Here is a 16,924-nt window from a genome sequence, read left to right as displayed (position 1 = left end):
AGCCCAGGTTGCACGTTATCTCCTGTGGAACACGTTCAGGTCCTGCCCCTGATAGCATCCTGGCTCCGCCCACCCTGACATCACTGCCTACCCCTGAGGAGACTGGCGATGGCTCTTCTCTACTGTGTTTTTTCTCTTTTTTTTTCTGTTTCTCCTCCCTCTCTCTCTCCTCCTCTTTCTCTCTCTCGCTCTCTCTTCCTGGTTGTGTGAAGCCCGCACAGAGAGACACACAGGTAGAGAGCGGTGAAGTTTGGAGAAGTGTGAAGTCCTGTAGAGACGGACGCTCACGGCTAGTGTCTTGCTCGCTCAAGCTAAGAACTCCTCCGGCTTTTATCACACTGTCACAAGAGCCTGTGAGTCGTATCTCAAGGAGTGTATTTTGAGTGAGTGAGTGTGTGTGTGTGTGTGTGTGTGTGTGTGTTGGAGCTCAGTTGCACTACAACCAAGACTTCCACTTGGCCACTCAAGGGGATTTATATTTGGAAGCTGGGCGTTGGAATTTTGGATTTTTTTGCATCGACTTTGGAAAAGTGCACTGGGAAAGGAACACCAGGAAGTGCACAGACACACGGTCGGGCGTTACGTCAGTGGCTTCTCCCCAGGGGCAGTTTTGAGTGTGTGGGACGCGTGACTCCGCGGCAGAGGGGAGGACTCGACAGCCGTTGGCAGGGGAACGGTCGGCCTGTTACAGCCGTTGGCAGGGGAACGGTCGGCCTGCCGGGTCGCCGCGGCGATGGAGCCCAAGGGAGGAAGTGACGCGAGCTTGCGTTCCGAGCGCTGGTTGGAGTGAGCGCGTCCGCGTCGAAGTCTGCGCGCCCACACGCAGGCATGGAGTTCCTCAAGAGCCTGGTGCCCGCCGTCATATCCGGGGACAGCGGCACCACCGCGGCCACCACTACCGGGTCGGTCATCCCGGGTTCGGCCGCCGAGGTGCTGCCCCGGGACTCGGGCCCCCGTCTGCTGAGGGTCAAGCGTCTGGGCCTGATGGCCATGGGGCAGACCATTGAGGAAGACCTGGAGGGGCCGTCCCAACCCGTGAGACCCCCTCGTCTCTACAGACACCGTCCAAAAGGTACATTGACGTCAATGAGCGTAGGTGGTTAGAGAACAGGGGCAGGGTAAGATAAAAGGTACGGGTTGAATGTGCTAACGAGAGCCAACACAGATGCTAGGAAAACCAATGACCGATAGAGAAGAGTAGAATTCATGATGTGCGTGTGTGTGTGTGTGTGTGTGTACTGTACATGTGCCCTTCCATTTAGCTACACTTGTTTTTGATCTGTCGGCTTGTGTGTGTGTGTGTGTGTGTGTGTGCGTGCGTTCTTGTTCAAATGGCTCCTTCTCCTTGATCTCATTCCGAGTGCTGCGGCAGGATCAAATCAATCAGTCATCACACTGGCCCTTTGCGATCGCCATCGTCGCCGGGCCTCTCGGGAACACAACCGTCCTCTTTGTTGGCCTCCTGCGTATGTTGTCATTCCTCTTCTTACTTATCGCCCGTAAGGCGGCGGCCTCCCTCATTCTCGGGACTCGGCGGCGCAAGCGAAGACCCTGACGTGTGGTGTGCAGTGCTCGCACGAGGGGTCGGAGGTCCAGGTCGAAGTCTGAGGCGCTGTAAAGTGTAGCGAGGGGGGAGAGAGAGAGAGATAGCCGGCGCGATAGCTCTCCGGCCCTTATCACTGGGGGGGGGCGACCTCCGAGCCTCTGCCTGATCGAACGCTGCAGAGGTAGATTTAAGGGCCTCGGCTGAGAGCGAGGAAACCGATGCTTTAAAGTGCTCTCTCTCTCTCTCTGTCTCTGTCTCTGTCTCTGTCTCTGTCTCTGTCTCTGTCTCTGTCTCTGTCTCTGTCTGTCTCTCTCTCTCTCTCTCTCTCTCTCTCTCTCTCTCTCTCTCTCTCTCTCTCTCTCTCTCTCTCTCTCTCTCTGAGCCTCTCGGCTGAGCAGCTGTGTCAAACACAAACCTTGCAGTGTTTTGTGTCCAAAAACACCCCTCCCCTCCCCTCCCCTCCCCTCCCTCGTTCCATTCTCTTTCGGGAATCTTTTCTTTGCCTCCTGCTAGGGTGAGATTGTATAAATGAGCCGCCGATTCTTAAGTTTGGCGGGGGCAATAAGGGTAAGATTAGGCTTGAGGTTTGGGGTGGTTAGTGGTTGTTGCGGTGCTTGTGTTGGTGGCCGTTCACACAACAACCTTCTGCGTAGACCTGTGGTCATGTAACAGGAAATGCTGAAAGCGTTGGGACCGTACCTAATACGATCGCCCGATAGACCTTCTGAACACACATGCTGTCCTATCAGCCACAGGACTTTAGTGCTTCACTATCCGCTATCTTGCGTGTCTTATCTGCACGCCTATGTATCTATAGGTCGGGCAAGTCTGTGCGCTCACTAAAGAAGCGACTGAGGAATGCCGTAGATGGTTGTGCAGTCCCATCGTATAAGCCTGAGACGTCTCCTCTGAAGACTGGTTGATTGTGAATATGATTGTCTGTTTACACTGTAAATGAGGTGTAACTGTGTGTGTGAGTGCATGCATGCGTGTCGGCATGCTGGAACAACAACAAAACAAGTGAGATCTCTTACAGAAAGGTCAGTCGCCCGCCTGCCGAATACATCCGGTTTGGGGGGGGGGGGGGGGGGGGGGGGTCTTGAAAGCACAGCACCTTGGCGGGAATTCAGTGAGAAATTCAAAGTGAAAGTGCTTCATTGTATGTTTTCAACCATTGTTATTTCCTGTGGTGTCTACAGTCTATGCATTCACATGCATGTATACGTGTCTTTCTTCACGAGTGAGAAAGTCTGCGCATTACTCTAACATGGTTGCAGAGATGTTACGTGTGTGTGTGTGTGTGTTTGAATCGGCAGGGCTTTGTGTCTCACGCTGCTTGTCTGAACATGCTTGCCCGCAGAGCTCGGTCAGGCCTCAGAGCAGGACTCTCTCTCACACACACACACTCTCTCCCTCGCGCTCTCTGTCTCTCTTAAATCTCAGCAGCACCCCTGTCTTCTCAGTGTATACCTCTTTGGCCCCAAGTCCACACACACACACACACACCTCAGCAGAACCTCTGTTTCCTTCATCTACACATACTGTAGACAATTCTCTTGCCCCTAGCAAGACTGCAGGCCTTGTGTGATAACAGGCTGTTGAGAGGCCCACTCTGAAACTGGCCTTTACACTACCAGCTCACTTTATTTGTCTACATTTTAAAATGTTCCTTTTTTCTCTCTTTCTTTTCTCTCTCTCTCTCCTCTCTCTCTTTCTCTCTCTCTCTTTCTCTCCCTCCCTCTCTCCCTCTCTTTCATTCTCATTTTACAATAATGAATTCTGGTTCGATTTTCCTCCAGAAGCTGCTGAGCGGAATAGAAAAGTGCCCAGTGGCAAACAGGAAAGTGAGGAGATGGCACTTTGTAGTTGACACTTTTTTGGGTTTGCTGTGAGTTAAAGAAAGCCAACCTCACACACACGTACTGTACATTCCCTCTCTCACGCGCGCACACACACACACACACACACCCACACCTTTGGGCTTTCCTGTTTGGATACTGCTATGGTTTCTCCAAGTGACCGAATAGCTCTTGCTTTGAACCTGCAGGAAAAAGCAAAGCACGCAGAGAACTGGGGGTAGTTTCAGCAGACCCACTCAGATCACTTTGATATTCTTTGGATCACATTGTTTTGTAGTGTTTTTGGAAATTGTTATTGTCATTGCTGGGTGTGCCTTCTGAGTGTTAAAGCTTTGCTTTGCCTTGCTATTATTACCAGGCTGGTTTACTAGTGGAGTGACCAGAACACTGTTCATTAAAGTTATTCATTCTTTCATTCTTTCATTCTTTCATTCTTTCATTCTTTCATTCTTTCATCCATTCACCCATTCTTCTATCCTTCCATCCAGCCATCTCCGGTAGAGCCCAAGTGATATGGGAGTTCAAAGAACGATACCGATTTCAATATAATTAACATGTCTAACTCTAACAATATAAGCTTACCAGTAACATTTTTTAAACAAACAATGAAAAAAGTTACTCCAATACTAGTTGGGAATGAATGAATGACCCAATTCATTCATGAACCCCCTATGAAGGAAGGTGCCTGCTTGATCACTGCTGATAGGACAGGAGTGAAATGCTCTTGATGGCTGTTCTGTTCGTGATGTTTTGTTCGTTATTTGCGATTGTAGTTTTGGCGGTAAGAGCGGATTGGTTGTTGCCTTGGCCACCGTGTGATCCCTTACGCATAGCCCCTAGGAGCTAAAGCAGATCTCCTGTGTATAGATGAAAGTGTGAAAAGACCACATCGCCTCCGCCATAGATCTGCGCCTCAGACATGGCGCGAATCGTGCTGCAACCACAAGCCAGCTAGAGAATAGTTTTTCCACTTCATGCGAGTGCTGAGTGGTTCATTGCAGAAATACCTTGAAAAGAGCAGTTGATTTGAGAGCATAATTTGTGTTTAAAAGGGGGAGTGGAGGCTAAGTGGAGGCTAATTTACATGTGTACTATAAGGTTGCAGAAATAGGGTGACCACCAACCAGACAAGTGGACAAGTTTTGTCTAGAAGTGTGAACAAATAAACAGTTTTATACGTATGAGTCATGTTTTTATTTTGCTGCTCTGTCACTCTGGCACGTTCTGCGGTCAAAGTTCAAGACAAGTATGTTTATCTTTGATCGTGGCACACGGTAAATCAATGCTATTTTGCCCTGAGCCCAGTGGCAAGCACCACACTAATCTTTGGGCGAAATCTTTCGCTCCACCCAGTTCAACCTGGCAGTGAGTGCAATGTATGCTGCTTCCAAACTGTAAGGCTCCTTAAGTGTGATCGCAGAGAATGTGTTGTCTTTTTTTAAAAATGTTTTTTAATCATCGCTCCTGAGCCTCATTTGCTGTGGAGAACTTGTATCACCACTACTTATAAGCATTGTTTGCTGTGGATGGGCATTTGGACGACTGGTCGCCCTAGACAAACATGTTTCACAAATGCACTAACAATCAAGTTAGCATTGGTTGAGTGTTGAAGGCTAACATTATTTTATTGTTGGACGTAATGTGGAAATATAGATCAAGGATCAGTATTTGGCCTTAAGCTTAACATCCTTAATTATAGTATTGTCTGTTAAAAATGATACCGATAGATCAGCAAATAGCTACTATCGGCTGATAGTATCTGCACACTGATTTATTGGTCGGGCTTTAGTTTTGGGTTTGTCGCTTTGGGGAATGGTGTCTTAGGCTGAGGCTTGTGTGGCTGGTTTGGTTAGTTTGCTCTAAGCTCAGTGGTGACCTGTAGAGGTTGTGGATACAAACCTTCAGTGAAGAAGCAGTTGAGTTGCCCAAAGGCTAATGGCGCAGACACTCCCAGATTGCTTTAGACAGCGATGTCTACAGTGACTCTTTGCCGTGTGTGTGTGTGTTTGTGTTTGTGTGTGTGTGTGTGTGTGTGTGTGTGTGTGTGTGTGTGTGTGTGTGTGTGTGTGTGTTCTCTCGTTGGTCGATGAGACACCTCTTAGCTGGAAGCTTGTGTGCTCATAGAGATTTGCCCTCAAGATGCACAGCTTTGCATGTTAGTAACATGAGGCAGGCATACACACACACACACACACACACACACACATCCTTGTTTCCACAGAGCTGTCTCTGCCCCACCCTGGCCCTCAGCCTGTGGTGAGCCTGATTGGACAGTGGATTCTACACACCCTTTCCCAAACTCCCCTTTTCACTAGTCTTTCTTTATTCCACCCATCATGTTCTTTCCCCATCTCTCTCTCTCTCTCTCTCTCTCTCTCTCTCTCTTTCTTTCTTTCTCTCTCTCTCTCTCTCTCTCTCTCTCTCTCTCTCTCTCGTTTGTCATGTAAGCACACAATGACCTCAGCGGGCTGAGAAATGTGTCCTTATTGCCGTGAGTGATGAGATTAAGGCAGTTATTTGGTTAATGGGTGCTGACTCTCTTCTGCTGAAAACACAAGGGTGTGTTTGCATCTGAACTCTGTGTGTGTGTGTGTGTGTGTGTGTGTGTGTGTGTGTGTGTGTTTTCGCCCTTGTTGAACTTGTCAGGCATGAGCAGGTGAAGGAGTTGTTTGTTCTAGTTGAGGAGTAGCTTTCATACTCTGTCATTCTCTGACAGCACCGTGCTAAGTAGCCAAATCTGAACTGCCATCCTTAACTATTGATTCCTCTCAACACCACTATAAAGTGTGTGTGTGTGTGTGTGTGTGTGTGTGTGTGTGTGTGTGTGTGTGTGTGTGTGTGTGTGGGTGTGTGTGTCACAACAAAAACATTAACTTGTGGTGCTTCATCGATTGAGAGTGACTATTGTTCAACTTGAGCTATGCAGTCATTTTCTTCCTCTGGGATAAGCTAATTGACCTTAGGCAAATCTCTCTTCAAAACATTCGGTCCCTGACATGTTCACCAAAGAGTGGTTCAATAGATATGTGCTTATGATACTTGTGTGTGCTTGTGTTGACTTTGTGTAAGTGTGCTGAAGCAAGTCGGGGCACACACTTCACCAAGAAAAGTGTCTTGTGTCATCCTTATTTTTCGTGTGTGTGTGTGTGTGTGTGTGTGTGTGTGTGTGTTTTCCTTCCTCACAGCGTTATTCATGTATTCCATTCATAGAGGAGAGGTTGAACACCAATGACCCTGATACTGATGTACACACCATCATTTGGTAGAATTGATATAGAAATAGCTTTGAAAGAGCCATCAGACCCTGGCTGTAACAGCTGTGAATAGAGCAGAGTGTGTTTCTGTGAATGGCCTGAGCTCCTCTACTTCCTTCTCCCTTTTCCCTCCCTCCCTCCCTCCCTCCCTCCCTGCCAACCATCCTCCCTCCCTCTCTACCAACCTTCCCCACCCTCCCTCTCTCCTCCACTCCTTCTCTCCCTCTTCCCTCCCTCCCTTTGGTGAGGCTGTCTGCAGGCCCACTCCAGAATGACTCAGCTCTCAATCCAGCCGCATTTGGCATTCAAATCCTGGCAGGACGGGTGCTCCCCCAGTCTCTCTGTCTCTGTGTCTCTCTCTCTCTCTCTGTCTCTGTCTCTCTTTCTCTCTCTCTCTCTCTCTCTCTCCTTCCTTCAATTCAGTTCAATAGGCTTTATTCTCTCTCTCTCATTTTCTCACTCCCTCTCTTGTTCTCTGTCTCCCTCTCTCTCCGTTTTTCTCTATCTATGTATCATCTCTCTCTTGCTTTTGCTCTCTCTCTCTCTCTCTCCCTCTCTCTCTCTCTCTCCCTCTCTCTCTCTCTCTCTCTCTCTCTCTTGCTCTCTCTCCTTCTCCACATCTGATAGAGGGGAGGAGTAGGATCTGCTGTGGGTGTAGGGTGTGGGCCCATGGCTCTGTATTTAAGAGCGACTTACCATTGGCATCACCACCATCACCACTGCTGCCACAGTGGCAATCCCCCTACCAAGAACCCCACCCCACCCCCCCACCCCCCCCGAAACCCTAAGACCTAACCCTGTCCCCACTCCACCCTGACCTCCCCTCTCATCTCTCTCTCTCGGGGGCCAGGAGGACATCAGGGCCGAGGGGAGGAGGGGAGGAGGGGAGGAGGGGAGGGGGGGGGGGACTCTGGTGTCAACGGCAGTGCGTGCCGACTCCTCCTCCTCTCCTTCTAATCATGTGGGCTCGTAGGCCTAGGCGGTGAACTCCCCTGGTGAGCTCATCTCCACCAGGATCCAGGCAGTGCAGCAGGAGTGACCCATGTACACCCCCCCCCCCCCCCCCCCAAACACACACGCACATGCACACAGACTCTGCTGCCCCGCCCTGGACTGCCCTGCTCTGCTCGCTGCTCAAGCCACACCATGACTGACTGACTGACCAAAAAAATTAAATATGGACAGCTTACAGCTCCATCAACAGTGAGGCAAAGTGAGCGACAAGGATTTAACCAAATATGGTCATTTCTGAGGGCAGATTGGGATGATATATTTTTTTCTTGTTGACTGTGCATGCTCTGGCTCCAAAAAGCCTTCGCTGCACCCATTCGGCCTTCTATTTTGCCAATAAGGCTGACCAACTCTGACCTCGTCTCTTATTCAGAACACAAGAGCATGACTCCATGACATGTTTTACAGTCACTGGAGCGTCCCAGTTTACCTGCCTGCTCGCCCGCCTGCCTGCCTGTCTGCCTGCCTGCCCTTTAGCCTGTGGACGGCTTTATCAAGGGAGGTGGCCAAGCAGACGTGGAACACGCAGGTGCTGTGCTCACTCCTCGTGCTCTGTTCAAATCCCAGGTGGACGGCTGGGTCAGTGCTTCATGAACAACACGCCGACTGCGGTGGTAGCTGTAGCCTGCTGCTGCTGTAGCCTGCTGCTGCTGTAGCTGCTAGTGCTGTTGTTGTTGTTGCTGCTGCTGCTGCTGCTGTGGTAGCTGTAGCCTGCTGCTGCTGTAGCCTGCTGCTGCTGTAGCTGCTAGTGCTGTTGTTGTTGTTGCTGCTGCTGCTGCTGCTGCTGCTGTGGTAGCTGTAGCCTGCTGCTGCTGCTGCTGCTGCTGCTGTTGCTTCTGCTAGTGCTGTTGTTGAGTTTCCCCTCTTGTGGCAGCACTTTGCCGTAAGCACATTAGCTGGGCTCCAGGCTCCAGAGGCGTCCCAGTTGAGTGGCCTGAGCCGGCTGACCTGGGGGGGGAGAGATGTTTCCCACAACACAGCAGAGGAGGGAGGAGGGGGGGGGGGTGTGTGAGGGTGAGGGTGCAACCTGGCCAGACAACAAACAATCACGAGAAGAATAGCCTTTGGTGTGGTTCACATTGTTTGGCGACAGATGCCCCATAATACTCGCTCACACATTCACAAAGACACACACAGACACACTCGCACTCACACAAACGGGCCGAAGAGAAGTCTGAGAACCTGGGAGCCCTTTTTCTTGCGTCGTTTGATGAATACATCCTCTTATGTAGACTCCACTGAAGCCTTATCAGACAGGCCTGGAGTTGCCAAGGAGACACACACACACACACACACACACACACACACACACACACAAAGGTGATAATGTGCTGCCAGTGCTTAGGAAGCTTCTGTGAAGCTGTTGTGTGTTTAGACTGTGCACTGCTGGACAGCGACGCCACGGCCCTGCCACAACACCGCCCAGGAGGGGCGACCGCTGAGAACAAAGCCTCCCCCATCTCCCCCCCCCGAGGGGGGCGCAGAACAGCCCCCAGCGTCAGCAGCATCTCATCTCCTTCCAGCAGCCTGTTTGCCAGGAGGCTTCTGAAGCAGGGAGTCTCACCTGCTGTGCAGTGTCCACCAGAGCAGCATTGTCACCTTAGCGGCTCTTGGTTGTGTTGAGGTTTTTTTGGGGGTTTTTTTGGGACTACAAGCGACACAGTCAAACACAGCAGACTGTTAACTTTTAAAAGGGCTTGCCAGCTTGGCAACCAGGTGTGAGGTTTTGGTTGTCAAAGCCAACCAAATGTGGTTGCCACTTGTAAGAATTTGGTAGCCAAAGGCAACCGGACAACCATTAATGTCTAGCCCTGACTTATGGGACGTGTAGTTTTTCTCTGCTGGGGCAAGTAGGGTGACGCTGCCTTCGGCCCTTTGCATGTCCTCTGCCGCCCTGGAAAAGAGGGATGGGGAAAGGGATGTCACTTCTAGAGTTACCTCTTGTATTGATTTGTTCTCTCTCGCTCGCTCTCTCTCTCTCTCTCTCTCTCTCTCTTGCTCGCTCACTCGCATGCTCTCTCTCTCGCTCTCTCTCGCCCCCCGCCCCCCCGCTCGGAACACTCAGTGCAGAAAGTGCTTCTCTCTGTTGGCCCACTGGGACTGCCCCCACCTGACGACTCTGGCGTCAGGAGAGCATCTGTCAGTCACGCGGCACTCTGCGGCAGCGCTCTGCGCTCGGGGGACGCAGACGGCTGCACTTACCTGCCTCCCATCCCTTACCTGCCGACGGCAGCCGTCCCCGTTAATGGCTTCATTTGCGGAATCCCAGATGCATAATGCACCAAGGGGGACGTTCTTTGTGGGAATGCTTTTGTGTTTTTAATGGGGAGTCTCAAAACATCCGTCAACTCTCTCTCACCTCGTGATGGAAACCTGCAGAACTGGAAAAGGGAGGAGGGTGGGTGGATGATCCCAGTTCCCGGCAAGGCCACGACAACTTGCGTTTAGCATGCAGTCAGAGACATTAAATGGCTAACAATTAATCCATGGGTTTGCTGAGGATGTGAGCTCAATACTCAGTCATTCCATAATAGCCGAATGAGCCATGCTAGTGTGTCAGTGTTTTATGTCATTAAATAAATTGTACCAGTAAACATCTATGACATGCCAGTATCCATAAGCCTCATCAAGGTGTAGGAAGGAAATAGCAGTAACACTATGTGGACCCCTCTCTCTTGCCACCTCTCTCTCTCTCTGTCTTTCATTCTCTCTTTCACTCTTTTACTCTTTCACTCTCTCTCTTTATCTATCTACGTGGAAACCTCTGTGCAGTGGCAAAGACAGAGTCTGGGAGAGCTTGTGGCGGTTGGGCTTACGTAATGCAGGCAGAGAGAGAGAGAGAGAGAGAGGAAGGGAGGGAGAGGGAGGGAGGGAGAGGCAGGCAGGCAGCAGGGCTGGGGCTGGGGCTGGATAGGCTACTGGCAGCCTGGCTGACAAAGCCACTGGCACCCACACGGGCCCGCGGCGCGCCCCTGTTGACTGTGCTGAGCTGCATTCCTGCCGAGAGGATGGCAGAGTCCTGCTGTTTACACCAAACACGGACAGAAGAACAGGGCAGAGTGTGTGTGTGTCTGTGTGTGTGTGTCTGTGTCTGTGTCTGTCTGTGTCGTGCTCTCTCTCTACCTCATACACGTACATAGACAGTGTGTGTTTGTGTGTGTGTGTGTGTGTGTGCCATAAATGGTTATGAGTAGTTTATGGAGAGCGGGAGCAAGAGAAGGAAGGATCCACAAAGGATTACTGGCTTATGAAACACTGTTCTGCTGCAAGTTCACCCGGTCCACCTCTGAGAACCCCCCCCCCTTGTGGTGTAGGCTAGCAAGTCTTAGCCTATTTAGCATTCTTAGCCTACATATACAGTACTGCTACATTTAAAGCATTCATATAGCAGACACCTCTACTGGCCATGTTCATCAGTAGCCGTTAACTGACTGAACGCCGCCTCATCCGCGGCTAGGTTTAACCGGCCATTCCCCGGCTAGGTCAGTGAGGACAAGAGGCGCGATATTCCAAAGCCGCCTCGGTGTAGGCGTAAACATGTAAGAACAGGGTGTGAAGTTGAACAGTGACGTACAACAACATAGGCGTCGAAGTCTCGTGACACTACTGTCATTCTCAAAACAGCAGTGCAGCTCTCTGTCAAGTTCTCTGCTCCTCCGTTTGATATTTCTAGATCTTCTGACTAAGTTTACTCTACTTATCCAAACTGACGACATCACCACTGTCACTAGATATAAAGCAAACATTGATTTTCACTCGGTGCTATTCACTGACCGTAAAAAAGTGTCATTAGTAGCCTATGCAGTATGCACCTGTTCTATACAGTCTGGTATGCACTGTTGTGGCTAGCTAGACTTGCTAGCTCGATGTGACACAATATTGTAGCGCGGCTCGGATATGCTTGTGTTACGTTCATGCAAGGGGGAAATGTAGCCTACGGCTAAGATGGTTAAGCAGCCTGTTGTCATAAGATAGTTGACGGTTACGCATTATATAGGTACTAGACTAGTCAGCTGATGTGTTGTGGGATAAGGGGTTTATGTTACGGGATGCCACCCATGTTGTGGGATATAGCCACGGGGATCTTAAACAGGCCACTTCCATGTAATGTCATTCCTCATATTCATCTGGTAATAAACATTTCCTAACAGAGTAATTCTTGCCTCATCACAATATCAACTCTCCACTCATTCCGCTTGGACTGTGCATTATAGCCTACCTTTCACTGCCTCACGTCTGCCAGGTTCCAAACTGTCTTCCTAACAGCAGTTACAATCAGTATTTTTGTGATAACAACAAAACAGCTCTGCAAAGTTTAAACCAACGATGCTAATCGCGACTAGCGATTAGCCATTTAAAATGCAGAGCCTACCCTCATAAGGAGACCTCTCCAATTCAGAAAAATGCATTAAACTAAAATTGGACAACGTTGTTATGTTTCTTAAACCTTAGGGTGGGTATGATATAGGCCTAGCCTATATGCTTTAACGAAATACGTTGTCAATGGTTATTTGAGCAAGCTAGCCAAGGTCTAGCTAATTTATCCTGGCTGTAGATAAAGCAGGATAGGCTATGTTTTCCCAATATGTTAGCAATTAATAAATAAATGCTGAGATGTTTGGCGATTTAATTGACATTTGAAAGAACAGTGTGCTAGATGGACCACAAGGACCAGTGTTAATATGTGAACAGTATGATGATGATCTGACAGCTGTGCTCAGCATACAGTCAGTCAGCTGTTTGCTGATTTTAAGTCTTTCAGCAGTGTGTGCACAACTCTCGTTGTTGACAGCTCCGCCCATGTCTCAGCTAGCCGCCGCATAGCCGCCTCGCGTGCTCACTGCAGTCGCCCCGGGAATATGTGTACCCTCAGGGGAGGACAATTGGCAGCGTAAATCACCTCGGCGATTAGCCGGCTATCAGTGAGTACAGTCGGGACTAGCCGGCTAAAAGCCCGTGCATCGCCGGCTATCTGTGCAGTCAGTAAACGGCTAGTGGCCTATGCAGTGTTACAGTCGGTCTTTGGTATTATATGCCCTCAATGGTGACTTCCAGGCAGCACTGCCTTCAAAGCACTACTCTCCTCAGTTTAGGGGTAGGATGAGGGTTGAGGGGTGTTAAGGTTAGGACTAGGGTAAAGGTAGTGCCTTTTTAGGCTGTGCTGCCTGGAAGGTGCCGTTTGGGGCAAAAAAACACCATTGAGTGTTACTTACAGCCCGAGGAATCAAAGGCATGATCTAGTGGGTGTTGTTAACTCTAGCCGTTAGCACGACCAGATGAGGCACTGGAACAGGGTGAGCCAAAGGGAGCCTTGGCCCGGCTGACTTGTTGTGGATCAGTGCGCCACGGTCGCACGTAATGGGTGAGGTAAGACAGTCATGTGCTATGAGACAGAAGGACGGCGCTGAATCTGAGGTCAGTCGCGGAAGACCGAGGAGAGGAAGAGTCTGCCCTAGTGTGTGAGGAGGATGTGTGTGTGTGTGTGTGTGTGTGTGTGTGTGTGTGTGTGTGTGTGTGTGTGTGTGTGTGTGTGTGTGTGTGTGTGTGTGTGTGTGTGTGTGTGTGTGTGTGTGTGTGTGTGTGTGTGTGTGTGTGTGTGTGTGTGTGTGTGTGTGTGTGTGTGTGTGTGTGTGTGTGTGTGTGTGTGTGTGTGTGTGTGTGTGTGTGTGTGTGTGTGTGTGTGTGTGTGTGTGTGTGTGTGTGTGTGTGTGTCGTCTTGAGCTCCTCTGGCAGAGTGCACTGCAGTCTAAGTTGGGACTGACGGACACAATGCAAGTCTTTATTATGGGGATGTTTTGAGTGTGTGTGTGTGTGTGTGAGAGTGACAGAAAGTGTGTGTGTGTGTTTGTTTATAATGCTGGCTTCCCACTTTGCATAGCTCCAGTTGGGAGGGTCCCAGCATGTGATGTGATGTGGTGAAAGAGAGGGAGAGGGAGGGAGAAAGGACAGGACAGATTTGCACAAGTGAAGCTCGCCACATGCAAAATGGAGCATTGTTATCCAATCCTGCCCCGCTCCCCGTCCAAGAAGAATCTGCTGTTTGTTTGTGTGGCTTGTTTTATCTGCTTAGGCTGCAGTCAGATGGTGTCATGTGCTCGCGCTTCTGTGTGTCTGTGTGTGTCTGTGTGTGTCTGTGTGTGTCTGTGTGTCTGTGTGTGTCTGTGTGTGTCTGTGTGTGTCTGTGTGTGTGTCTGGGAGAGAAGCAGAAAGGTTGCGGTTGGGAGACGCCCAGTATTGCCTCTGCATTGTAAAGCATCTTGTGGGCATTTCCTCTTTGTGCGTGTATCTGTGTCCGTGTGTGTCGACGTGCGTGCGTGCGTGCGTGCGTGCGTGCGTGCGTGCGTGCGTGCGTGCGTGCGTGCGTGCGTGCGTGTGTGTGTGTTTTCTGTTACAGTCAGCTATTTATAATGTATGTCCCAAAGGAGTCAGGATACAGGACACTGGGATTCATTGAAGAGATTCAGATTAGATGATTGATCAACCTAGTTGGACACTCGTCACTGTGTGTCTGTGTGTATGTGTGTGTGTGTGTGTGTGTGTGTGTGTTGCGTAATGTCAATTACCACTGTGTGTGTGTGTGTGTGTGTGTGTGTGTGTGTTTTTGTGTGTGTGTCAGCCAATCAATCTGCCATTCCTACTTCATGGTGTAGCCTGTGTGTATGAGCAAGACCAGATATGTGGCTGTGAGTGCATAAGCATACCTGGGCATGCACTGTGTATTCTCTGCAATTGGTTGCATAACATGTGGTCATAGTGTGTGTGTGTGTGTGTGTGTGTGTGTGTGTGTGTGTGTGTGTGTGTGTGTGTGTGTGTGTGTGTGTGTGTGTGTGTGTGTGTGTGTGTGTGTGTGTGTGTGTGTGTGTGTGTGTGTGTGTGTGTGTGTGTGTGTGTGTGTGTGTGTGTGTGTGTGTGTGTGTGTGTGTGTGTGTGTGTGTGTGTGTGTGTGTGTGTGAGTGACATGGGCCGGCATCGGCAAGAAGCGCTCCTGTGTTTTAAAGTGTGCCAGGGCGTCGCCCTATGCCGCGGGCAGGTGTTAGGTAAACTGGCAGGGAGATTTTATCGTGCGTGTGTGTGTGTGTGTGTGTGTGTGTGTGTGTGTGTGTGTGTGTGTGTGTGTGTGTGTGTGTGTGTGTGTGTGTGTGTGTGTGTGTGTGTGTGTGTGTGTGTGTGTGTGTGTGTGTGTGTGTGTGTGAGTGAGTGTGTGTGTTGGTACATCTGTCTCTATTTGAGATCTGCTTCACTGTCTGAAAGGCTCATGGCCCCTAAAATGTAGCCTACAGGCCAGACAGACACCACACACACACACGATTTCTTTTAGATTCGATACTTTACTGAAATGATGCCGCTCTGTGGACTGCTCTCACACACCCCATGCTCCTTGCGTGCATCTGGGCAAGCGGGCGTGTCAAGCAGGCAGCTGTGAGTGGTTGAGTGTGCAGCAAACGTCAAAAAACACAAGTTCTTTACCGGCAGTCCTCGGCTTGCGGAGAACACAAAAGGTCAACGTGAAATCTGGAACTATTTTTGATACTTGGCAGATAGTGAAGGCAAGTCAACAGCAGGTACACTGAGGCCTGTTTGTAAAATATGTTTCAAAAAGCCATTCGGAGGGAAGTTCAGACACACAGAACTTGGCTCAGCACCTCGCAGACATACTCCAACATTTTATAAAGAGTTGCAGAACCGATATATTGGAATACGTAACTAATGCTGTATCTGACGAATACCCGAGTGGTTGAAATGTACTCATGAAATCCTACTGGGAGAAGCAGAAGTGTGTGGATATCTTCACCTTTTGCTCGTTTGCAACTACCGTAATTTCCCGACTATTAGCCGAGGCTTTCTTCAGCTATGAGGTTAATACAGGGGGGCAGTTAATATGGTGTGTTAATATGGTTTTGTTTCTTTTAACTTGCATAAAACACTGTCCTGCGGCTTATACACAATACGGCTTATATGCGGGAAATTACTGTATCAAAGGTATATCAAAGATGCCACAGGAAGGCCTAGGCCTAAAAATCAGGCCCTTCTGTATAGCATTTAGTGATTTGTGTGCAGTAATTGGAACACTGACCTTGTTCTAGCTTAATTTGACGATTTAAAGGTATTTTATTGTCAACACAAGACACAATGTAAACACACATGTAAACACTATAACAAACAATAAAGGACTTCACTACAGGACTACACATCTCTCACAAGCTACTATTTTACTGACTAGTCAGAAGTGTAGAAGTTTAGAACCCAAAATTGACCTGCACACTAGAAAAGTGCACCAAATTCAACACAAATACATGCCGTGGTATCGTTTCAATATCGATTTAGAGATATTTATGGAAGGTATTGTATCAGTCATAATATTGGTATTGTGACAACATTAATACACTAGGGCTTTGACTTTTGGCCAAAAATCATATTCGAAGTTCGTTTGGTTATTAATGTCAAACTTCGAATGTATTCGAATATTTGTTAATAATATTTTGACCATTATTTTTATGCTATTGGAAAAACACGCAGCATTCATTAAGCTGAATTTCCTTTTCCTGCTCTCCCTCCGTCTCTCTGTCACTCATGCGTCTGTGTCTCTCTCTCTCTCTCTCACAAACATACACACACACACACACACACGTTCACAGCCCCTCCACTCCGTGCAGACCGCGTCTGTCTCCATGAAAACAAGATCCCTGGAAGCTTGATTGCACCGACATAACGCTGTTCAGGTGGAGGCACTATGCATACAACTTTACCAAACAGTATAGCCTAAGTAGTCTAAACTCATTCTCCATGGCCCGCTTTCTCTCGTCCTCCTCCGTCCCTCGACATGCATCCTAAACCTTCACAATCGTGAAAGCAATGACGCATTGAAGACAACAAGCTAAATTATCCGGTTAGCATGATTAGCATGCTGCACAGATTAAAACTCTTGCATTCAAGTTGATTGACCATCTCAATACCAATGTCTTCCAACTCCAAGACTTAAAAGGGCCTGTCCCAATGAGGAAGTTACTAGCTTACCTTGAAACTTACACACACGTGGGGAAACTGAATAGGCTAGTCAAACCACTCGCTAACATCACCTACAGGAGCCCAGATGAGTAAGCCTAGTAGCCTTGATAATGAGCTCATGATTCACGACTTTACCAGATGTGAGAAAGCCGCTGAATCTGAAAACAAAGTTTGCATGCAAACACATGTACCAAAAAATAATGCTCATAACAGGTTCGAATATTAAGAGCTGCCTAAAATTCGTTCGA

At 49.0% G+C, this 16,924-nt stretch overlaps 1 protein-coding gene across 1 annotated transcript in view; it reads left to right on the top strand.

The window, feature by feature from the left end:
• The first annotated feature begins 209 nt into the window (after positions 1–209).
• fryl (furry homolog, like) overlaps positions 210–16,924 on the top strand; it is a 96,547-nt gene continuing 79,832 nt past the window's right edge. Inside the window, exon 1 of the mRNA XM_062555704.1 lies at positions 210–1,072. Within this exon, the coding sequence (XP_062411688.1) occupies positions 829–1,072 (244 nt within the window). The 5' untranslated portion in view covers positions 210–828. The remainder of the gene's footprint in view (positions 1,073–16,924) is intronic.

Source organism: Sardina pilchardus, chromosome 15 (genome assembly GCF_963854185.1).
Source record: "Sardina pilchardus chromosome 15, fSarPil1.1, whole genome shotgun sequence".
In the NCBI taxonomy this organism is placed as follows: domain Eukaryota; kingdom Metazoa; phylum Chordata; class Actinopteri; order Clupeiformes; family Clupeidae; genus Sardina; species Sardina pilchardus.
Note: the sequence above shows the minus strand (reverse complement) of the source record. Positions and strands in the feature narration are given on the sequence as shown.